At 37.5% G+C, this 24,617-nt stretch overlaps 4 protein-coding genes across 4 annotated transcripts; 2 read left to right on the forward strand and 2 right to left on the reverse strand.

Annotated features, from left to right (window-relative positions):
• The first annotated feature begins 72 nt into the window (after nt 1–72).
• Nucleotides 73–1,185, forward strand: LOC144646651 (calcium homeostasis modulator protein 6-like). The gene has a single exon (XM_078506309.1). The coding sequence runs from the start codon at nt 405–407 to the stop codon at nt 1,053–1,055; it is 651 nt and encodes a 216-aa protein (XP_078362435.1). The 5' UTR covers nt 73–404; the 3' UTR covers nt 1,056–1,185.
• Nucleotides 1,186–1,327: 142 nt separating this feature from the next.
• On the reverse strand, nt 1,328–3,947 carry LOC144646650 (uncharacterized). The gene is made up of 4 exons (XM_078506308.1): nt 3,823–3,947; nt 3,597–3,706; nt 2,443–2,495; nt 1,328–2,208 (listed from the first exon to the last, which is right to left on the reverse strand). Exons 2-4 carry the CDS (start codon nt 3,678–3,680, stop codon nt 1,668–1,670), a joined length of 678 nt encoding a protein of 225 aa, XP_078362434.1. The 5' UTR covers nt 3,681–3,706; nt 3,823–3,947; the 3' UTR covers nt 1,328–1,667.
• Nucleotides 3,948–3,963: 16 nt separating this feature from the next.
• On the forward strand, nt 3,964–13,170 carry LOC144646647 (DNA primase large subunit-like). The gene is made up of 16 exons (XM_078506303.1): nt 3,964–4,259; nt 5,973–6,088; nt 6,196–6,278; nt 6,384–6,431; nt 7,147–7,228; nt 7,658–7,753; nt 7,838–7,894; nt 8,567–8,647; nt 8,732–8,799; nt 9,223–9,298; nt 9,632–9,739; nt 9,877–9,951; nt 10,141–10,267; nt 12,007–12,089; nt 12,372–12,440; nt 12,848–13,170. Exons 1-16 carry the CDS (start codon nt 4,097–4,099, stop codon nt 13,118–13,120), a joined length of 1,605 nt encoding a protein of 534 aa, XP_078362429.1. The 5' UTR covers nt 3,964–4,096; the 3' UTR covers nt 13,121–13,170.
• Nucleotides 13,171–13,288: 118 nt separating this feature from the next.
• Nucleotides 13,289–23,325, reverse strand: LOC144646646 (putative lysosomal cobalamin transporter). Its single transcript, XM_078506302.1, has 15 exons — nt 23,144–23,325; nt 22,316–22,492; nt 21,777–21,840; nt 21,397–21,491; nt 20,768–20,835; nt 18,499–18,587; nt 17,438–17,511; nt 17,223–17,279; nt 16,720–17,006; nt 16,235–16,337; nt 15,900–16,004; nt 15,663–15,806; nt 15,032–15,149; nt 14,553–14,656; nt 13,289–14,301 (listed from the first exon to the last, which is right to left on the reverse strand). Exons 1-15 carry the CDS (start codon nt 23,201–23,203, stop codon nt 14,191–14,193), a joined length of 1,656 nt encoding a protein of 551 aa, XP_078362428.1. The 5' UTR covers nt 23,204–23,325; the 3' UTR covers nt 13,289–14,190.
• Between the last annotated feature and the right edge of the window lie 1,292 nt (nt 23,326–24,617).

Genomic DNA, 24,617 nt, shown 5'->3' on the forward strand with positions numbered 1-24,617 from the left:
AGCGTATCTTCTACACGGAAGTATAGAAATTCAAATGGGCCTAAAATCGCTCATATTACATGAAAAGTGTTTTTATTATTCAGTTACTCACTTTTATTGGATCTAAGAATCTTCAGTTTGAAATTTGCTCCTGATTAATATGCAAATAATACGCTTGGGTTTCCTATTCAAAAAATCAAAGGCTTGCTGTTTCGTATAACAGAGTTCTTATCCCTGTATTTTATATATTTTCCCAACAAAAAGCTTACAATATGATCGCAAAGCAGGCAAGATAGGGTTTTCTTCCGCAACTGACGGGAGTACCCCTAGAGTCCTATCGGATTTCAGACGATGCTTGGGCTCATAGGGAACTGGGCACGAGGATTCATGCTGTTTTACATGACGTCTCACTTGAAGAGTGAAATATGGCCACGGCAGGTGTAAGCAGTATGGGTGTAAGTACTTCTTCATCATCCACTTCGGTTTCTGACTTTATTGCATCAGTCTTGCGTGTGATCGAAAACATTATCAGACAAATCTGCCATCGAATCGACAAAAATGGAATAAGCGCGCTCCTAAAAACTGCTCTACTGTTTGTGGCCCTGTTTGCTGTGAAGGAAAACTTGAAACACGCTTTTGGTTACAATTGCCCTGCAGAAAACTACTATTTCTATGCAAACCTCTACATCTATGGCCCTGCAGTTTTCTTTCTGTGTTTTGCGTTCGTTTTTTCTCGTCCATTCTGGGAATTTGTAACGGGTTGCTGCCGTCTGAGCTGTAACAAACGGCTTTTGGCTTCGCCAAGATCTGCCATAGACATCTATCTTGCTATTTCAGCTCCCTTCTTGTGGATTGCATGTGCGTTTACTGAGGGAGATTATTACGTCTGTGCATTGTATGGGCCTGAAAGTTATGAAGATCAGGAAAAAGCAGTTAGGAATGCGGAAAGTCGCAGCCGTGTTATTGCGTGGGTGATCATATTGTGTTGGGCTGTCACTTCAGCTATTGTTGTGTCCATTCACCGGTGTTGTTTTAGAAATGCTGATCCAAAATCACAAGGATATGTTACGGTTTAGGCTTATTAAAGTAATACTGTTAAAACGGGTGAAATATCCTGTTAGGAACATTGTTTAATTATATGCCTTGCACATGTATTAACATTTATACTTGCACATCTATTTAAATAAATACCTATTTATGAACATGTATACTATATATTGTGTGCCTTTTTCACATAATTTATTCTATTTACCATGAATGATTTCATTACATGTTGCCTAAACGCAAACTCTGCTCACTCAATAGTTGCATTTTTCGCTGCCAACAGTCATATTTGCAAACTACTCATAAAATAGATTGAAATCTGCCAATCATAATTTACATTGCCAGATTTCAATCCATGTCATTTGTTTCATTTTTTAAGGTTTGTAATTATGATTGACAGTAATGGCAGCAAAAAAACAATAACATTGTTAGTTGGGGATTTGAATTTCAGAGTTTGCGTGTTATATTCAAAGCCATAGTAAAAGGCAGGATAGTATGTTGTTGGTCCATTGCAGGTTTGTCTCCCCTCTGCACTCCCACCCAACTCCACCCTTACAGTTTGCCAGTAAGGCTATCCACTTTTCTCTTTAGTTAGAGTGTATTGTACATTGTCATATAGGGTAAGAAGAACTTTAGAAAGCTTTTTAGTCAAGCTCAGTATTGCCAGCCTCTACTTCACTTGTGTGAACAAGTCTGTGTGTTCTTAGGTTACTAAAATACTTGAAGTTTCTCAAGCAAATTGCACACTGAAATACTTGTCCATTTCCCACTGTGGAAGTCTTACTGTCCTGAGGAGAGTTTTCAATCATTTTCTTGTGCACTATGTTCATGTGAGATTTTAAATTACTGAAGTACTTAAACTGCTTGGCACAATAATGGCATTTGTAGGGTTTCTCAGCTCTAGGAGAGAGTATAAAACCAGCTGCACATTCACTGAATTCTCTGTCTTCATTCAAGTTATCAAGCCGAGGCACAAGAGGCTTCTTCCTCTCCTTGCTTCTCCTGCGGCTTTTGGTTGTTGTTCCTTTTGAAGGCTTTACTGTATACTCTGGGGTTTGACAGGAAGAAAGAAGTGCATTTTCCTTCACGTTTGTTTGAATTGAGTTGTCCTCATCTGTGCACTGTTCCCTGTCAGTTAGTGGAATTCTGTAACTATACTTTCTTAGCTTGGGACTCAGTCTGGGCCTAAATTATGAGAGAAGAAAACATTAACATTTATTAAAAAAACATAGCTTAATAATATCCAAGTTACAGTAATGAGAACAAAAAGGTATGGTATTTTGTAGTAGGACTGTTGTTTGTAAACAAGACATACCGATAATACATCATTGCACATCATTTCTGAACACAACGTACATACACACTGTATGATGTAGAAAGTTTCAGACTAGCAAACTACACTTTGTGCAAATATTTTACCTGTCATATTTCTGTGGCAAGTTTCCACCATGGCAACTATCAGTAGATCCTTCCTAGGAATAAAATGACAACAAAGATAGGTGGCCATCAAAACTACTTTTTAGTACTATTTAACTTTCTATCTCTGAAATAATAATTATTAATTTATATTGCGCTTTTTAACATATAAAATGAGCAAAAGCGCATTACAATAATAAAACCTAAAAATATTAAAATATATTAACTATATACACATTTATTGACAAGATAAATGATTATAATCAAAAAAGAGAAGCAGATTATTGGAGGTCAATGCCAAATGTAGCATGAGAATATGCAGGGATGTAGCTAAGAAAACACTAATAAAATAATAATAACAATAATAATAATAATAATTATAATAATAATGGTTTTATTGGTAACATTTCTACAGAGTAGCTCGAACATTTACAAAACTAACCCTAACCTAACAAATAAAAGCCGGCTCATCAACAAGCCCAGCTGGCATTTCTGGCCTTGGCAGCTCTAAAGTTTACCCAAGCCTTTGTTTTCATGTGAAATTTCAGCCGGATTTAAGTTCTATTTCAGCCGGTTAAATTAGCCAGCAGCCGGCCCTTAGCGACATCCCTGAATATGGTTGCCTGTCATTTCTCTCTCCTCTTGCAAATATCATAGCAATGAGCAGGGCCGTACCTAGCAGGGGGCAGAGGGGGTGGTTGCCCCCACCAGAAAAACTAAAAAACTAAGAAAACTAAACTAAAAAACCCCAGTTGCCCCGCCAGGACAACTTGCCCCTGCAGACTAAAAATTCTAGGCACAGCCCTGATGAGAGGAGGCTGTGTTCACAGGCTATGCCAAAAGAATTGAAAACAAGATAACAAGAATTGTTTTCCTGAAACAGACAGCACTCTGACTGGGTAACTGAATCCAACCAGACTTGGTGGGTTGTGGTGTTTCTTCATTAGCTTGTGTTTTAAAAGAAATGGTTACAATAATATTAATTTGAACCAATTTTCAACTCTACCTCAATGACAGTCAGCTGACACTTTGACCTTAGATCCCTGAAAATCTGTTGATAAACTGTCAACTGACTGTTTGCAGTTTGCGTTAAGAAACTTTATCTTCTTCCTTGTTATCCAAGACAACAAAAACAAAACGAACTTAAAGTGATATACCTCGCTCTTTCTCTTCAGTCTTCTAGACTTTAAGGTTGCCTGTTCCCTTTGCAGCCCATTTCTAGTCTCTTCTTTGTTTTCCATTTTCACATAAGTATAGCAAACTTGATCTGTTTACAGTCAATATTATTTTCAATTCACCACATGAGTTGCATACAGTTTTAATACCGGTATCAAAACATCAAAACAAACAACATGACTGCATTTTGACAGAATTCTTCCATACCTCGTTTGCTGACCCGTTTTATATCTGTTAAATCACCAACTATTTCGTCGAAAAGGAGACAAATGTATGTTCTTTCGAAGAATTTTTGGCAAAGAAGTCTATTAGCTTTTGAATCACAACGAACTTCAAAATGGCCGCCAAATGCATAAATTAACCACAATGCAGTTGGTGCAATGTTGGAGAGGGACTCAGCACTAGATCATTTTCGCGTTTATTTGGCGGGAAAAGATTCGATCGCAAACTTTCACAGATCGACTTTGATTTCGGCAGGAAAATGATATTCACAGGCAAAAGTCGAAGAAAGAACAAGATTACAAAGTTAGAAGGCACAGAAGATGCTGGCAAGTATGTACACGGTTTGCAGATGTACAAAGTTCCTCCAACAGACAACATCACGCTGGAAGAGTTCGAAGAGTTTGCAATCGACCGATTGAAAGGTAAGCTAACAAATCGATCTCAACAGGAATCATTACGATTTTAAAGCTACTTTCAAGGTATGTTGAATGCCTTTGGTGTAATTTACTTTTTAGATGAAGATTCTGTTGAAAAGCATCAGTTCGTAGACATTTGACAGACCGTCTTGACATTTCAAAATCTTTGTTGTTGCCCGTTAAGCTTATATCAGTCTTAGAATAAGGTTAATCACATGTATAATTTTGATCTCGGTTCTATGTTCCCTCTATTTTTTTTTACAGAGAAAAGTTTTCTTAAAAGTAACCTAACAGCCAAGATTATCATAAATATAGTTAGAGATGCAGGATAATGGGCAGTTTTACGGATAGTGATTTTGCTCCCAGAGCATCCTATAATAATTTTTTTTATGGTATGTATGGGGGCAAAATCAATATGGTCGCCGTATCTTTAAAACAGCTATACGGCGGCCATGTTGATTCTACCCCCAGAACATCCTATAATATTATTGCAGAATTATCACAATAAAAGAATAAATCATTTCAATAAGCATTATAGGATGCTCTGGGGGCAAAATCAATATGGCTGCCGTATCTGCAAAATGATCTATAATGATTTGAGTTGGTGTTAAATGCCCTGGGGATGAATAGACCCTTCCACGGTTTCTGACGCCATCTTGGTTGGGGGGCAAACACGGCAAAATTTACAGTAAATGTATGGGAAAAATCGGCAGTTTGACGCTCGATAATTCGAGGACCGGTGACATTCTGAAACTTTTGTGAATTGTAAACTAAAGATACTAGCTAAAAGAGTTAACTGATTAAATTTTAAGGGGATCGGTTTACTTAGAAGCGAGAAATCGTACTTTTAGTTTTTCATACAAATGCTTCTAAATTTTCCCGCGAACGGCGGCTCCATTTTACAGAGAAATATATGAAAAATGAAAATCTTAATTTGCGGCTTTCTAAGTGAGAGTAAAATTCTCAAATTTGATCGGTTAACTCTTTCATCTAATATTTTAAATTTGTAATTCATAGAAGTTGCAGAAAGTCGACCTTTTTCGAATTATCGAGCGTCAAACTCCCGATTTTTCCCATACATTTACTGTAAATTTTGCTGCATTTGCCCCCCAACCAAGATGGCGTCAGAAACCGTGGAAGGGTCTATTGAGCTTAATGATATGCAAAAATTTATATAAAAGGCAAACACGTGCTCCTCATTGTGCACTCTACTCTAGTCGGTGGCAGCAGGCGGTTGGCTCCCCGCCCACCTTCCCTACGAGGAAGCCAGGTTTGAAGTTTCCGCCATCACTACCTAGTGATCTACTAAGCCTGGTATGGGCTTGTCCCAGGCCAGACTGATCCCCACACCTTATCTACATCACATGAATAATAATACCCTGGGCAGAATATTACACAATTCTTGTCCTGGCATGAAATGAGGCCCCCTGGGAGATGGCATTTGATTGAATGAATGTATCGCTGGTTTGCGTCTGATTTCATGGTGGCCATGCTGGTGGACAACAACAAAGCATTTACCTACACTGGGAACTAAGCTCTTTTATCATGCAAATGCCGCTAAAACATTTTTTATTGTTTTGTTCACCAACATGGCCACCTTGATAGTTGATTGAGCTGATAATAAATCACTACATAAGCACCCCGACCATAAAATGTAGTCCTGTAACTTAATGACAGCCATTCCAAAACTAATTTAAGATTTATTTCACTATCCATCAGTTCTTAGAGAAGTTGAAACATTCGGTATACGTTACAAAAGAGGCTCAGAACAGTATGATGCGGCTATGAAGGAAAGCTTGAAAAAATTCTTACCGCAGGCACAAAAAGCTCACAAGGTACGTAAATACCACTCTTAATTGCAAATCAAAAGTGGGCTGATATTTCTTGGTTTGTTCTTGCCAAGCAAAATTCTGCTTATTTTTACTCCATTCCATTTGAATAGAATCGTGAAGATGAAATCAACATCACTGAAAGGCGAAAAGATCACATCTCCCATTTCATCCTGCGCCTTGCATATTGTAGATCGTGAGTAGCTAATAGTGACTGTGAATATTGCATGACTTTCAAAGCAGATTATCTTTTACATGACATGCATTTTACTAGGAATTTATCTTACAAAATATTTTCCAGGGAAGATCTCAGGCGATGGTTTTTGTCACAAGAAGTTGAACTATTTAGGTAAGAAAAATGTAATAGGTTTCTTTTTCAACTGTCATTCATAGTTATTAAAAAACATACAGTGTTTTCAGGCAGGTGTTTACACAACCATGCTGACACTTCTACAGTGTCCTTAATATGAAGCAGAAAAAGTAAGCATATATGTATGAAGTGCACTGAAGCTGACGAGTAGCAATACTCCTGGTCACTTAAACTACTGGGATAAGCTCCGGTGCCACTTGGCTACCAGCATCTTTTGGGGGCTTGGATTAAACTAGCCAGCCACTTGTGTACCCAGGCCAGAAGATCACCCCACCCCCTGGATGACTAGATGGTCTTCATTGACCCTGGATGGACAAAAAAACAACATGAAGTACATGTACCCTACCAAATTTATTCATATATCTTACAAACCAAGCATCAGAGCCGAATGAGGAGAATATCAACCCTACAACTGTACACAAAAGTAGTTTGAGCGTTTACACTAAGAAGATAAAAAATGTGAATACTTAATGCCTAAGCTTATTGATGTCTTATGCAAACATTTTTAGAGGTCCCCCTCCCTACTTTCAATGTTGAATCCTTTGTGGCTAAGGATTGTCTGTGCAATATGCTGGGGAGCCCATCATTGAGAAGGGGAGAGGGGAGAAAAGGAATGAATTTGGAAATTATGCCAGCTCTTTTGACAAGGGCTGTAGCCTGTCTTGACAGTACAGATTTTCTTTTCCCATGTCAGATTTCGTCTTACAGAGGTGGCAAAAATTGATGCACAGGAAGTGGATGAATTCCTTAAAGCCAATGGCCTGAAGTACAATGCAGTAAGAACAAAACACCACAAGTTATTGTATTAATAATAATTTTAGAACTTGATAGAAACAGTTCTCTTTGAATGACTCAATGCATGCATGGCATGTGTGCATGCACAACCAAATGAATGAATGCCTATATTTGAGTGACAGTCTAAAATAGCAGTAGTTAACAACCACTTGACTAAATGGGGACATATTATAATAACAATAACCCAGGGTGTAATACTTATTCCCTTTTTTAATGAGGGTATGTACATCATAGTGGAATAAACTTGTGGTTTTTCCTAAGAAAAATCTTAAAATACAATATATCATAATTCAATAAAAGACCAAACTTTAACTTTTAAGCCAGTTTGAATAAAATTTAAACTTGAAATTTTGTGATTATGATTAAGATTGTTATGCTCTTAGATGAGAGGTCTTGTTTTTTTTCTGCAGATAGATGATGCAGAGAGAGAAAAAATCAAGTCAGAACTGAAGAATGCAGGCTTCAACCTCACCATTGATAAAGTTGTGACTACTGACTATTTTAAGGTACATTGTGGTTTAACATAAAAACACCAGCAAGTACTTGGCAGGTTCTGTTTACAGCCTTTACTTACTCAAATATTTTCTCAGGTTCCCTTTGTAGAGGCTCTCGACCTGGTAAGATCAAGAAAAGTTTATCTGGAAAACGTAAGTAAAAGAAAAATACCCAGCTATGGTGGTATTCAAACACAATATAATATTCTAATTAGCCACTTTCACTGATAGCTACAGGTATGTAACCTTCTTACCATGTGACAAGAGCACACTATTCATTCTACCAATAACTTAACTTGGCACATGTTAAAAAGGTAAAGTCTGTGTCCGAGCCAAGTGGCCCGTACAGCCGGAGCTTATCCCAGGTTCTGTAGCATTAAGTGACTAAGAGTGTTGTTACTCCCCTCTGAATGGGATGCTTGTCCATTGCAGGGTTACCTACCCCCCAGCAGTAAATTTGCTGGCACCCATTTATTTACCTGGGTGGAGAGAGGCACTGTGAGAGTAAAGTATCTTGCCCAAGAACACAACACAATGACCCCGGCCAGGGCTCGAACCTGGGCCATTCCACTTGGAGTCAAGCGTGCTATTAGCAAACCATTAGGCCACTGTGCCACCACAAACTTGCCACATGTAGTGTATTAGTAATAGTTTGATGGCCTTTGTACTATATAATGTTTATTGAACATTATTTTGTTGTGGAAGTTTTGAGTTCAAAACTTACCAAGGTCAATGATTTCCTCTTTGGCTCACATAGTTTTACTTTTTATGTCTGATGCTTGGATGGAATGTTAAGTCCAAACTCTAATCTTTGTGTTATTGCAGGGTTTTGCGTTTGTCCCCAGAGATGACCTTGTATCTTTGGTAGCCAATGAATTTAGGATGCAGTTGTCTCGAGCACTTGCTGTAAGTATCTTGTTACATTACATCATGTTACATTGTATTGACATCTAACCAGTCAGTAATCACAATACATTGGTATCTTTTTAGATGACTGCCAGGGCCTTACCTTACCTTGAGGAAGATGAGAGACTGCTACCAAAGTTGACAAACCTCAGGTAATATGCACAGAATCATCTTTGTATCTTTTATAACTTGATACAATAATCAACAGGAAATCTTGGGATATTAGTGAGGCCCTGCCAGGGTAAATTCCAACAAGCCATATGGCCCAAAAAGTAGCGACAACACATATAAAAATTGTGACAAACGACGACCCTTTTGGGAAACTTAAATTCCGACAACGACAAGCAATTTTCCTTCAATTTTACTACCGACAGCGACGTAAAGTGCGATAAAAAAGCGGCACGGGACATTTTTAAATTTAGACAAGCGACATGGGATCCCCCCTGGCAGGGCCACATTAGTGGGTTTTTTTTTTCAGTTCCAAACTAACATACAGTATGTTATAAAATATTGTTACTTTTGTTTTTTCTTTTTTTAAGTTTTACAGCACTTAAAAAACATGTTGTTTCATTTAGTCGGCAGTATGTTGGGCAGGACTACAGCCAGAAAAAAACAGCAGGAGGAAAAGTTACTTTGGATCAGATTGATGGTGTAAGTAAAAAAAAAGTTTAACTTGTTAATGAAATCAGTTGTATCAGTGCCATGGAATTGTCATGCAAATAGTAACAGGTTACAGATCAACCATTCAATAAAATATAATCATCAAGCTCTTTTGGAAAGACCAGAGATTACAAAGAGTGGTCAACATTAGCCTGCAAGCAGGCTCACATTAATTTTAGGTTCTCGCACCTCTGTGGCTTATGCATGTGTATGTATACAAGACACTGCTTACATGCTAGATCATCATCTGATTTCTTCAATATGGACACTCCTTACTCCTTAACTCTACAGTAATGATAACATTAACCTCTTTGTAATTTACAGCTGTCAAGAAGTTCGTACCCTTTGTGTATGCGTCAACTACATACAGCTTTGAAAGAAAATCACCACTTGAAACATGGTGGTCGTCTTCAGTACGGTCTTTTCCTTAAGGTTGGTAACTTGTGCTCCTTTGATTAAAGAAGACATTCTTCTGCAAAGATCATTAGCTTGTAGGACTGGTGACGTGTCATACAAGCTGTGTGAAATATACTGTGGATATATATTTATTTTTGGCTGTTGTATTTTAGGGAATTGGTCTCAGTTTGGAAGAAGCACTTATCTTCTGGAGAGCTGAGTTCACAAAACTTATGGATGTGGACAAGGTAAATTTTTGATGTCTATTTTACTGATTTATCCTTTAACGGACGGCAAGGGCTTAATAATGGATATAAAGTTCGAGCCGAAGTTAGCTTTCAGCTAGTAGAAAAAAAAAAATATTCAGCTCTCCAAGAAACGCTTTATGTTCATACTGCAAGTGCATAACCTCTCTCTCTTGTGGTTTATATTTTTAGTTTGACAAGCAGTATGCATACAACATTCGCCACAACTACGGAAAGGAAGGCAAAAGAGCAGATTATACACCCTACAGCTGCATGAAGATTATCATGTCCAACGCTCCTGGACCTGGGGATCATCATGGTATTAAAAATTTTATAGTATACCAGAACTGCAAATAACAGTCGGTCATCGGACATTGGCTGACCAAAATTTGCATGTCTGACGAAATCCCAAGTGTGGTCGGACATGATGTCCAAACCATTTTTGGATTGTAAATCATTTTATGGCAATGATGAATAAAAATCTGTCCGACCACAATTCTGTTTTGTCCGACCAAGATGGTGTCTTAGTAGGACATATGTCCTTTCAAGTGAAAAAAATATTTGCGGCCCTGTATACATGTACCACATATTTTTGGATCTTGCTAATCAAGTTCCTTGTAGTTCCAACAGTTTTTGTGTGGACTTTAAAGTCTACACATTGTTGTGATGCAGTTTTTTCCGATTGGGGGGTCACTTTCCGTGATAACTCGGGTTAGTGCTTTCGGAAGTTTACGACAGTGATTGGAGAATCCGAAGTTTCGGTGAGATGGGCAGCCAAGGCAGTAAACCCAGGAATTCGATCAGTATCGAGTAAGTCGCACTTTATTCTTGAATCGATCTAGAAGCCTTTTTTGACACATCTTTCGAAGAGCGTGTGGTGGCTGGAAAATATACATCAAGGAACAACTTCAAAGGCAGCAGTGGCGTAGATCGCGACGGCTGAAATCTGCATATCTAATGAGCTAAACAACTGCGGTCGTAGGTCACGTTTCTTTTTTTTCACGCTTTTGACTCACTTTCCGCAGTGTTTGGTTTTCTGTGCAGCTTGAGCATTTTTGATTCGCATATTAAAACGATTCAAATGTCTGGTTATTTATTTCTTTCAGCTTTGCCACACAATGAATGCACAACGAGTTGTATCAAAACAAGTTCGCTGATCATGTTGTTTTACTTGTCTTGGACTCCGGGATATAATTCACCTGCTCCATTTCTCTCAAGTAGTATATTTAACAAAAGACCGATGTCGAATTCAGAACTGAACTAAAACATTGTCATGAAAAGAATAAAAATAACATCAAACCGTAGAATATGCATATATCCAAACGGTGCGACAAAATAATTTAATTGTCGGTTCAAATAACGTCCTTCGCCGCCTCTCAAAACACCGACTCCAAGTGAATATTTCGTAAAAGAAAAAATATATTTCTCCGCCTTTCCACGCAAGCTTCTAAGAAATTATTTGTGAAAGCTTATTGAAACGTTCTTATTCCAAAAGGTTAAAAAAAGAACTCATTGAAAGAAAATAAGTTTTTCGATGAGTTGTTTACACAAGCTTTACACAAAAAGTAAGGGTTGTGTGAACAGGCGATGCGAGACAGTTCACGTGCTCCACGCAACATTTCTTTTTTTAATGAAAATAGTATCCTATCTTGCTAGCGGTAAGGAAAGGCTTTTGGTCTAAATAACCGCTGTTCTTGTAGGATTCTAGGTTTTTTATTTGCATGAAAAAAAGGCATTTGTCGTGAACGACGTGACAAAGGGTCACACCACGCTCATTCACATTGCGTGACATAGTACACTTTGTTCTTCCAACAGTCTTGTAAAAGATAAATTGATTGACAAGTTCTTTGTTTTTTCGCCTTGTATCTCGAATTACTCGATTCGAAACTTGAAGTTGTTGACTGCTACAGTAACTCATTGATTAATTCATGTCAACTTTTATTCAAATGAAAGTCCACACATGTTCGCATAGCGGACTCACTTTAACTGTTATTTTCTTTTTTGGCATATAAATCAACACTTACTGGTAACAGACTTGGTAATCTTTTACTTGCACAGGGTGCCCATTCAGACACACAGATGCTGATCTGCTGCGTCAACGCTTAGCAGCTTACAGAGTTCCTAAGAAGGGTATTGACGAGGTACATCAAAGTATTGATACACTTCGATAAAAATATTTGACAAGCATCATTGATAAACAATGCGTGCAGAGAGTTATGTAGGTGACAGTGAGGTGTAGCATGCATATTTGCATGCATATGATGCTAGACATTGTTTTGGTTTTGGTTTGTGTGTGTGCCCAAGCAAAGGTTAAAACAACAAGTACAAATTATGTTAAAAACTTTATCCAGTGACAACAGTGTAGTGGTTTGTGGCACAACAACTCCCAAATGCTTATGTATTTTTTTTTTTTTGGTTTGCAGATAATGGAGTTTGTGAAAGAGTCCCATTACCAGCTGGCCTGTACAAGATACTATGAGTTAACACATGGGGTATTCACTTTTTAATGTAACCTTTTAATTAAAGTAGGTCATCATGTTATTAACAGGGCTTGGCACCCATTGGCAGGCAATATAACAATTTGAAAGTAATCTCCCCTTTATAGGGAGTTGCACGCTTTTTAGCTGGTGATTCACAAATTAAAGGACACCACTAAACGCTCCAGTGGTTGCCAGGTCTTTTTGAAAGCAACTTCACACCAATTTTACTTTCTTGTTCCAAAGACAAGAAGCTTGAAAGTATGGTCAATTATCCCGCAGAATCCTACTGTATTTTTTTTCATAAAAAGAAGATGAATTCAAACAAAACAGACTAAATAAATGTAATTGAAAAACATGCAGTAGAATGGACCAAGTAACTGGTAACAATCTCTGAAGTTTTCAACAAATTTTCCCAACAGGTAACAGCCAGTTCTGCTATTCACCACCCAAACCAGTACTTTGACGAGAGTCGTCAGTCAAATGAAGGACAGAGTGGGGCATCACGACTGGGGAGTGCTGTTAACAGTGGACTTGAGCATGGGAAAGTTACTGTGAAGAACGAGATCAACGTTACCAATAATGTCGACACAAATGTCACTACAACTGACACAAACAATGAGCTGGGAGACATTCAAATGGATGATGATGATGACATTCTAGGAGAAATAGAAAAAATGGACACAATGGCATAACTAATGGATGAACTGAAGTTGAGTTTACAGGCCCAACTAACAGCATTTTGTACGTTACAACAACAACAACACAAGTTCAAGTTAATAAATAAATTGTACAATATTATTGATCTTTTACCCAATTCTTTGGGATTTATTCTGTGTTGAATAACAAGCAAAGACAGCAAATATCAGTTAAATTATTTTTTTATTATTTGTTTTTTTTGTTACAAGGAATATTTCAGCAAACTTACATGTACTAATTGACTGTACAGAATATTTTAATTTTCCAGCTGCAGTCTACTTTAATTTTTTTGTATTTGAATGCTATCTTTATATCTTGGGGATTGTACAGTTTAATACAAATTGTTACTCTATCCAACTTTTTTGGAAAATGCATTTTTAGTGCATTTTTGGCACATGTTAATTTGTAAAATGTACTAAAATTACATGACGAAATTTAAAAAATTAATATCCATGTGTAGCAGTCTAAACTTTGCATTTCAACATTGCTTCTTCTGAATTTAAAATGTATCTAACATCACTCTACAACCTCCACACATCACAACAGTCAGTAGAGTGACTTTATTTAACCCATGAAAAAACCTAATGTTCAATCGTTGAGCTGAATTGTCCAGAAGAAAACAATGGAATAAGTGTCTAATAGTATCTAATTGTTTCATGCATGTGTTAAATAAAATCACTGCCTCTGTCAAAGTAACACAAACTACAAATTTCCCACAACAAATTAAAGATGGCAAAAGTTAAACAGAACCCAAAGTTTTTTTGGATATAGTAAATCCCATTTTGTGTCACATCACCGAAACAAAGCAGTTTAGGTACAACTTACTAATAAAATAATAGTAGTTCCCATTGATTAAACCAAAAGAAGTTACCTCATTTTTGTCATATTACCAGGCCTACAGTGTATGTACAAGATCTGATACTAAATGTTGTACCAATAAACATGTTCTTTTGCTACTTAAGTAAACATCTAGAAATCTGTGTGAAATGTGAATAAACCACATCTCCAGCAGTTTTACATGTATTCTCTCTTAGAATGTGTACTCTTTCTAAAGCACAAACTATATTTAAGCAGAAACCAATTCTTCATCTGAGTCATAATCACTAGAGTCAAGCTCCTCATCTACAACTGACTTGCGTTTTTTTGCTATTGACACTCCCAGGCCAATGATGTATATCTGTTGAAATAGTTAAAATTACATCAGTGCCACATCAGCTAAATCTGATTGTTATTTGATGCAAACAATGTATATCAACTTTCAGATGTTTTGGTTGAGCTGTATAGGTTATAATCACACATAAAAATCCATACAAAGTTTCACAAGAATATAAAAAATTACTGCATGGCTTGGTACAATATTACTCAGAGAAAAAGTACTTTTACTGGTTATGTCCTGTTTGTAATGTCAAACCTGTTTCAATGACTTACCGCCAGAAAGAGCCATGTCCCCCAGTAATAGCAAGCACCAAAAAACCAAACTTTGTAGAAAAATCTGTTCAGGAACACAGCAGCACGAGTCATGGTACATACATCTAAACAAAGAAATCACAAAAGCTGTTAGAAGCTGTCGACCTGCACCCAAAACTACGTTTTTATGCCCAAGGATTACTTTACACCAGCAAAGGCATGAGAAGTACAAGACCATATGAGCACTATTAGTCTCAAGGACGGGTGTAAGAATCAGAAAATTCTGAGTGCAATTTTCTTGCATTATCATACAGTAAGGAAGCAAGGTTTCTTGATTGCATTTCTCTTGCTAAGATTGAACTGCATTGTCCTTTTGGTTACAAATTTACTGCAGTTGCCAAACAACATGCTGTCCTCTGCAGTATTCATCATGCAGACATTTTTTGTTGTTTGGACTCCTGTTACAATACATGTAACATGAAAATATACTGTAAACGCACCTTCAGGAGCATCAGTGGAGCAGACTTTTGTTTCAGTTGTTATAGTACCATTTCCAGGCACAGTACTGTTACTTATTGTAGTATTACCAGTAATGCTAGTAGGAGCTGTTTTACTGACCTGCAAGGAAAAGATTTTAATTACAGTGGAATATTTTCAACCCTAAATTACTGCCAGGAACTCAAATCTCCAAGACACCACAAATCCCAGAGGATTTTACTGGTTATATTTTTACACTGGTGTCTATGGGAGATTATGAGATTTAGTGTGGGTTTTACTTTTTATTTGATTTAAAAATAGGCTTTCAAACAACCTGAGGCAAAACCCAAGAATGCACAGCAGTACTCAAGAACATGCCATAAATAACTTGGACTAGATGTCAGTAAATGCATTCAAGCATGCACAGTTGCTTAAGGAAGCCACTCTTGTGATTATATTTGTTGTAAAGTGCTTTAGAATATCACATAATGAAAGCACTACATAAATTAATAAATTACTATTTATTGTTAGTAGGAACACATTTGTCCGTACCACGTCATTAACCTTTTTTGTATTTACTAATGGAGAAAACATTTTAAAGATGATTTTCAGATGGAGTCTATCAACAGTGGATTAACTGTAATGCTGAATTACCATGTAATGCTGGCTGCCGTATGTTACGTACTGAGGAGCCAACGTAAACAACATAATGTTCAAGAACAGCATGGTCAGCATCAACATCAGAATGAGGAACAGCAGAGCTTGTGGCATGGTTTTACGGGAACGTATTTTATACAGCTTTGAAAGTTCTGTGAGTCAAGGATGAAGCTAACTGAAGATATCATTGGCATGTAGAAATTAACTAATTTACTTGATAAACTTCAAGGATACTTTGATCCAACAGCATCGTATGCTGATTGCTCTGATCCCAGACATGGTGCAATAAAGAAAGTAAAGAACAATGGCCACAAACAAACAATAGTCCAGGGGAAAAACCTGAAAATAATATAAAAAATGTTTAGAAAATTGTATCTTTCAAGTGCCTAAGTACATGTAGTAATGTTCAAGTACTTCAATGGCTGATTTCCTCTATGGCATGAATCATGGTAGTTGTATTCATTAAACCATGCGCCAGACTTAGCAATGATGAATACATCTACTTTGATTCCCTGCAGGCGCACGCCATAGAGGGAATCAGCCATTTTGGACAAATCAGATTTACCTACCCTCTGTGCATACACCATGACAATGTTAATGGGATTGGGAAGCTGAGATTTGGGAAGTGCATAACCAAACTTGTACCCCAGTGAGTTCAGGGCTTTGTCCAAGCTGGAAAATAGAGCAATACAAAAATATAAATATATGAAGACCAAAAACCTATTTTCAACCATTTCTTTGTTTAGTCAAATAGAGTGGTTTTCACTTGAGTGTCGAAAGTAATTTGCGTTTGCTTTGGTTTTGCGTTCACTACGCTTAGTGATTGGTTTAAAAATTTCGCGCCACTTTCTCGGCCAATCAGGAGTAAAACCAAAACCAATCGTGACTCGCTCGCGCACGTTTTCCCGCGCTTCGTGCCAACTACATGTATTTGCTTCGAGTTTTGATTGGTTCACTGGATTGTCTGTTTCCTTTGTGATTGGCCAGAGTAATTACTTTGGTTTTGGTTTTACGACACTCAATTGAAAACTGCTCTAAAAGAAATAGTAATTACCAAGTGAGAAAGAGGGAGACGGCAATGAGCAAACCAAGCAACAAGAAAAAAACACCAAATACAACTTCAAATGGACGACAACACTTGAGGCATTTGTTGAGCCAGCCAAGGTTTGCTGCTTGCAAATGTCTCTCTCTTCTAACAAGCACTTGTTCCTCTCCTTCAAGCCGTGCAAGAATCCGTCGGTCATGACCGCTCATTGGACGACCATCCATGTACTTTGCTCGGATCATGCGAGCACGCTCTCCTACTGATTCACGTTCATGGCTGACCTCTGAGTGCTCCTTCTGGAAATATATGATAAGGACTAATAAATACCAAAATATATATATATTTTTTAATATTTTTTTTAAATTAATGTTCAAAGAAATTTGAAAAAACAACAGAGGGTGGAAAGGGCAAAGGAAGGGAAAGAGGTAGAAACAGGAGGGGGGGAGATAGAAAAGTAGAATGAGGGGCACAGCAAGGAGCAAAGGAAGAAATATAATTACAGAAGGCGATACCTTTGAGTTCTTAAATCCTTTCAGCATGGAGAAGGGCAAGGCAGTCATGCCATAAGCCTGAATGGAAAACAGTAAGACAAGTATTTAATTCAAGTTTAAATAAATAATGAATTCAAGAAAACCAGCTTGGAAAAAAATGATGTCGACTGAAAACCATATTCTCCAAACTAAAAATACAGAAAATGTATGAAGAATAGTTAAGGGAATATACTCACAGTGTAGGTAAGCATGATTACCATGCCAATAAAGGAAAGAAAGCCCATAAGCAATGACAGAGCAGTTTCACCATCTGAAATAAATATTAACAAAAATTGTTACTTGCATGGTTGACATGTTAACAAAGTTTTCTTTCATTTTATCCGATGCAAAACTTCAAGTTAATGTCACTATTCATCAGAATAAAAATATCCATATAATGTAACGCAATGGCAACCGTGACAATAACAAAGCACGCAAATAAACTATGGCGTAATAGAGGGGGACACAGCCCTGTGGCAGGTTAAACGCGACTTGAGGTAATGCACAAAAAATACAAGCCTCACCTATTCCCCCTACTAACATAGGGTAGAACAAGAGTATTGGCAGAGCCTTTCTTATCTCCCCAGCACCGCACGGGCTGGATCGGACAAGATTAAGGCAAGGCAATGAGATGGCAAGACACAAGCAATGCCAAAAGCTTGGGGGAAGTCGCTACGCAGACTTAACTGAACCACAAAAATTGACCCCAGTTTATTGACATATAAAATATAAGCCGCATAACACAAGCCTTCCCTACGGGAGGGAGGGTGGGTAAAAAACTTAATTGTTACAAAATGAACTGTTTTCGTGCAAAATCTGCCAGGACAATAGCCTGGGATATTGTTCCGCTGCTTTTATAGCAAGACAGTGTCTCAAAGTTCGACCAATAGGTAAGGTTGTACTATAAACTAAATAAACACGTGGCGAGCTACTCGCCATGAATAAAGCATACAAACGCAAAGACCAATCCAAGTTAAGCTAAGATATATTTCTAGACAACATAACCGCGTAACAGCTCAAATATTAGACATGAAAGGCGTTTGTCCAAACTGCGTAAATAAGGGAACATTTATTCAAGAACAAGGCCTTGTATATTGAACTATATATCGTTTGTTGTCTAGGCAAATAATGCTAGATTGTGTGACAAACTGAAAATAGGCTACAACTGAGCTGTCGTCATGTTCCATTAACTGCGTTTTACCGCACGGTAAAAGCGCGAGCAAACAAAAGTCTTCTTGTCAATGAATTATTTGCTTACTGTGAGTCTGCAATTCATCTTTTAAAAACAGAAGTTTCTTGTCCCACTTGGTTACGTTGTTAGGAGGCTTCTTTAGTGGTGCAAAGGCTCTGGAAATGACGTTTATGAAGAATAATTAATCCATTAATTTTAATGTAATTTTTAACATGCTTATGGGTAACAAAATGTATTAAAACAGAGGACAGACACATCTGACATGACATGCATTGCCTCTTGTTACAGTCAAAATAGTCAGCGCGTGCTGCCTAATATTCCGGAATAGTTTTGATTAACGGCGAACGGATCACATTATTCGTTTCAAACATTCAAATTCAATTTGAATATTGTAAATCATCCAGCCGTAAACACACGAACCTGTCAAAAATTAACAATTGGATTGGTTCATTTTTGACAGGTTCACGTGTTTACGGTTGGATGATTTACAATATTCAAATTAAATTTGAATGTTTGAAACGAATAATGCAATCTGTTCGCGGGTAATCAAAACTATTCCGGAATATTAGGCGGCATGCACTGACTATTTTCACTGTAATGCTCTGCTTGCTCAAAAATTTTACTTTGGTATCATAGAAAACAAACTTTACAATGTACCGGGATGTCAATCTTTTTACATTTCATGTCTGCTGTAAGTCACAACAAAACTAAAACATTTTAATGCAAATTTATTCTACCGCACAACTGCACTGTCAAGTTTGATGTACTGCAAGATCCCTATAACTAACATTACTGACAAGAAAATACACTTAAACTAGTGGTAACCACAGGTTAGAAAGTGCGGGCCTCGATGCAGTTAAGAGAAGGTACTGGGAGGGAAGTGTTTTTTGTTAGTTTGGAAAATTACTTCAAGTCGAAGTTTTTGGGAAGTTTTCCAGAAGCTGGCATAACTGTGGTCATGTGTGGTAATTGAGATTTCTTCTATAAACTACGGTTGTTTATCATTTGGGAGTCAATCCACCGAGAATAACAGTATCTCAATGTGTGCGAAATTATGATGATTTTTTATGTGTTTGATACAGTCGAAGCTCTCGTAAGCGGACACCCTCGGGACGCGAAAAAAGTGTCCGTAACTGGAGCTGTCCGCTTACGAGAATGGTTCTCGTAAGCGGCCACTAGAGGTGTAGGGAAAAGATGGCCGCTTACGGGAGCTTGCCCAGCTAACAATAACCGGACGAACGTGGATGACGACAAAACAAGCACTAAAATGTGGTCCTGTAATTACTGTAAAATCATTGTCACAAACGGCGACGTGAATTTGATTGATAATAACAGGATACAGAGGTTGTAAGTAGGATTTTCTTTCGGGTGTCCGCTTACGGGAGCTTAAAAACAAAGAAAAAGTCTAAGTCGTAATCTCTGAAAGTGTCCGCGGCCGGTTACGGGAATGTCCGCTTACGAGAATGTAAAAATACAGAGTTTGTATGGGAGTTAAAACGGGGTTTCAAACAAGGTGGCCGTAAGTAGAGCTGTCCGCTTACGAGAGTGTCCGTTAAGAGAGCTTTGACTGTACTACCAATCATATGTTGACAAGTTTGCCAAGTTTGTTTTCAATGGTGAATAAGCCAAAGTTTATCGATATTAAATTTTTCAGACAGTGTCGATAAATCACTGGACAAAAGAAAATTATTCCGAGTAAGGTCGAGTAACGCGTCACGCTTAAGTCACGAATGTTTTTTATCGTTTCCTATTGCCGTGAACCAATCAGTTGTTTTTTTGATTGACAGTTTTGCGAAGTGTAGTCGAGCACGCGGTGTGAATTGAGATGTGATTTTCCTTTGTCGGCAAACTCGCTTTGTTGTCAGTGTTATAAGGAATTTCTCGAGAATAACCGTTGTTGGAATCATTCGCTTTGCCGTAGTTTATCTGTGATACAATCACAGCAGATCTTCTCAAAAGCAACACCTATAAAACAACGTCTGCAAAACGCAATGTCTGCAATCTTCCGACAGAAGCCTCATATATCACTCTTATATATCACTCTTGGAGACAAGATTTTTCTCTTCCGGTGTTACGACAAACTGTCGTGATTGACACATTTTTTGCATTCCAATCATTCTTAGTGGAAGAACAAAATTTTCAACTTCCGGTTTGCAGATAGTCTTTATAAACGTGGCGCGCACGCGTAATACGCAATCCGCTGGTCACTGTCAAGATTAGGGTTGCGGGCCTCTCTTGGGCCCGCAATAATAATAAATAGGGAAAATTAATTTTTGCAGGTGATTACACTGTAGGACTGCTGAATGAGTTACAGTATAGAATATTTGGTTCTTACCCAACAAGGAGAAGAACAACGGCAACTATCAAAAACCCAATAGTGTACTTCAAAGCACCACACATCCTCTGTACATAACAAAAACAAAACTTTTTATTTAAGTGCAAGTCAAGTAGAATAACACAACACCTTTACAAAGAAGGTATAATAATTGTATTATATAAAAGGTTAGCTCCATATTGTCTCTCATATGTATTTACCAGACCTTAACCAACTAAACCAGATTTTTTTCTACCTTTGAAATTAAGATAAAATAGCAAAAGTTTGTTGAGTAATGATTATCATTGTAAAATTCATTAAATATTCATGAAGGTGCAAACCAATCCCAGCACAGTGTCCAGATCACATGTACACAACTGTAAACCCCAATACAAATCAAACAAGAGAATTAACTTTTGATACAAACTCCTGCTCAGCTAATTAGTATTCATTAACTTTTAATACAGATCTCTACTGATTCGCATAACAATACTTTGCATTCAATTTATTGTTTTCATTTCACAAGTAGAATAAAATATTCGCGTCCGATCTGTATGGCCGTTACAATGGCTCGCCATTGTAAACGCCCATACAGATCTCCCGCTCATATTTTATCTACTACTTACATGTCATTAATTATTATTCCTAACCTGTCCTGTTGTGACATCCTCATCTTTTTCTTCATAGTAAAAGTACATGAATGGTATGAGTACAAAAGCAAAGAATGCCACCAAGGAGTACAGCACTGTAAAATACAAATAAAAAAAATTATATTTGACAATTTTAAGTTTACTTATCTACTTCACATTTTTAGATGTTCTCTCCAAGAAAAACTAAATAAATGTAAGCAAATTCTTGAGGATCTGGCCAAAAACTGTAGCAGATGCCATTTCATTGAAATCCCTTAAGGGGGGAGGCAGAGGACTCCCATAAGAAAGGGATGGCGATGCTTGTCACCACCTCAATACTAAAACAATACAACTTGTATATTTTTATTTATCCATACATACAAATATACGATGTTAAGTACCATAATATCCTACAGCAGTTGTGTCGGCAAAGTCATTTCTCACTGTCTTATCTGCACTCCACTCCTGTCAAACAAGGTAAAACCATTTTAGAGAGTGACAACTTTTTCACCAAGTTAACTATCAATTGATTTTGAGTCAATATAGTTAATTACTCATCCTATATTAATATTTAAAACAAATGACATAAAAAGCTCTGGGCAAGCCTTGAAACATACAATCGTCATGTTAGCTGTTTAAAACATTAACTGATTAAGGCCTATAGTTTACTAAGTTAAGCCTGGTTTTCACTAGCGACGGAAGCGCAAGCACAAGTGCAAGGATAACAGGTCTTATTTCACCGTGAAAACAGCTTCAACGCAAGCAAAAGTACAAGCGCATTGCATTTTGGTGCTTGTGCTAGTGCTTGCGGCAAGCACAAAACACAAGGGTAAAAATTTTTCCTTTTTGCGTGATTGCGCTTATGTTTGCGTCACTAGTGAAAACCAGGCTTTAGGAGTCATATAAACTTTCCCCTGTGTCAGCTAGTTTTACAGCATACCTTCCAAGTTCCATCTGCATTTTTCATGTATGAAACCAAGAAAATGTCCACAGGAACAAGGGCAATAGTAAGCAATGTGATGGCAAGGGCCACAATACCAGTCAGTGTGGAGGACACTTCTGACTGTGCATGATCTTGATAAAAACGGATGTAGAACCACGAGAAAATAAACGTTAACTGTTGGCAGAGAACAAAATATACAAGATTAGGGGTCAAGTTGGTATCTTGGTGTTAATGTGCAAATCAAACTTGGCTAAAGAGTACATCAGGGCTATCATTAAGGGCCATAACCCGTAATACACCAACTGGTGTTATGTTACACTTACATATAGAACGAAATGCTACGGGTGATAATGCCAATGTGACAGCTGCTTAACAGCCCTGGTACATGTACCAGGCCTCTAGCTACATTGTATCAATAATGTCTCTAATGAACAAATCTTGTTGAAGCTGAGGCCATTTTCAATTCTCCAGTAAATATTTCTAAGCTGCTAGCCTTGCAGTTGGTCTTATTATTATGCTGGCTAATTTAATAAACTGCAGTCAACACTTATTTTACATATAACTTAAGCTAAAGCCACTTACTCTAACAATAACATAGCAAGACTCTTAGCCTAAGTAACAGTTGACGGATGATTATTACACAATTGTACACACACTGAAATTAAGCTGTAACTGGTTTCTCTTAATACAGGTGAAAAACAAAAAGTGACCTGAACATAAAGTTTAAAGTTAAGATCCAATACGTCAAATGTAATTTTAAGCTAAGCCCGTCATGTGACAAGAGATGTCACTGCACAAATTAAACTTATAATGCGACATACTAACCACCACAACAACTGTAAATGGTATCCAGCCATATGCTAGCACCTCCTGAGGGATAGCCATCCCTTGTTCTTTTAGGATGATTTAATGTTCTTTTCACGTCCTTAAACTTATTATAAAATACAAAGAAAAGTTAATTCCAATGCTACGAAATTTCCACACAAAAACAAAATCTTTCTCCTGTAATTCGTGATGCATTGTGGGTAATTTGTAACTCGGGTCCAGTGTTTTATTGTTTCTGGCGGTCGCAGTGATCTTGGCATCCCCCAATTTTAGGCACCCCCGTACCAAGATCCCTAGTGATCTTGGCATCCCCTCAGGGGATGCCAAGATCACTAACAGCGTTGAATACAGCAGACTGGGGGGCAAGTGAAGCAAACCACAATTTTGTCTTCATAAATTTAATCGTTCTTAGCAAACAGTATTGACGACTTCGCAAATATTCGCAAAGCTAAACAACCGTTTGATTCAAGTCCGCGTAATTATTCTTAAAACCTGTTAACACCGAACCACGCGCCGAAATCCCTTATACCGGCTAACCTTTAATATTTAATATTCCTGGTTTGAATGCTTGTTGCTAGCTATAGTCTATGTAACATGGTCGAATCTGTACCTCAGAATACTCAAGGAGGGAATACCTATATCACTAGGAACGATTTACTGTGCTTACTTGTTCAGTTACATGTAAAGTATAGGTAATTCTCTTTTCATTAAAGGTATAGTAGTTCGTTCTTTGTGAGAATTTTTTATTTGTCTACCCTACATTTTTTGTCTGTACCTTAGTTTAGTTTACGGCGTTCGATTTTCTACAAAAGGGTATCGATAACTGACATATTGGAAGGGGATACCCATATCACTAGGGATTTAGGTATCCCCCCAAATTCTCTCTCCTTACCTTTTTTTTTTTACCGTTTGAACGCTTTTCGTCTATTTAACCTACTTTTCATTTCTCTTGGTAAATTCTCTCTTCATCATACTCATCAGAGACATTGTAGTAGGACGGGATACCCATATCCAATATCACTAGGGATTTCGGTATCCCCTGATCCCCAATATATCTCTCTCGCCTGACGTTTTGATATGTCTTGTCCTTACCACGTTTTCAACGTTCGAGATTTTCTTTATTCATCTTTGTGCCTTGGCTGTTCGTTGTACTCTTGGGACGATGATCAAATACCTATAATCACTATGTGCAGGAGTAAAGGTCATTACGTTATCCCAATAAACTACGTCTTCTTTGTTTACACATACCTGTTTTATTTGTCACTTAACTATATTGTTAATAACGATACAAATAAAAGGGATTAGTTCACATGGAATAAATGAGCATTTAATAAAAAAATAAAAAAATCTTTGGTCTAAGGTTATTAAAATCTTTGACAGACTCGAGAGGTCAATTTTCACAGCCTGGTGATTGCATTCATATCGAGTTTCTATTGCGTGACAGTCCTTTGTCGGTTTCTTGATCAAGCATTTT

The sequence above is a fragment of the Oculina patagonica genome, chromosome 3 (genome assembly GCF_052425735.1).
Source record: "Oculina patagonica isolate OP01 chromosome 3, crgOcupat, whole genome shotgun sequence".
Classification (NCBI taxonomy): Eukaryota; Metazoa; Cnidaria; class Anthozoa; order Scleractinia; family Oculinidae; genus Oculina; species Oculina patagonica.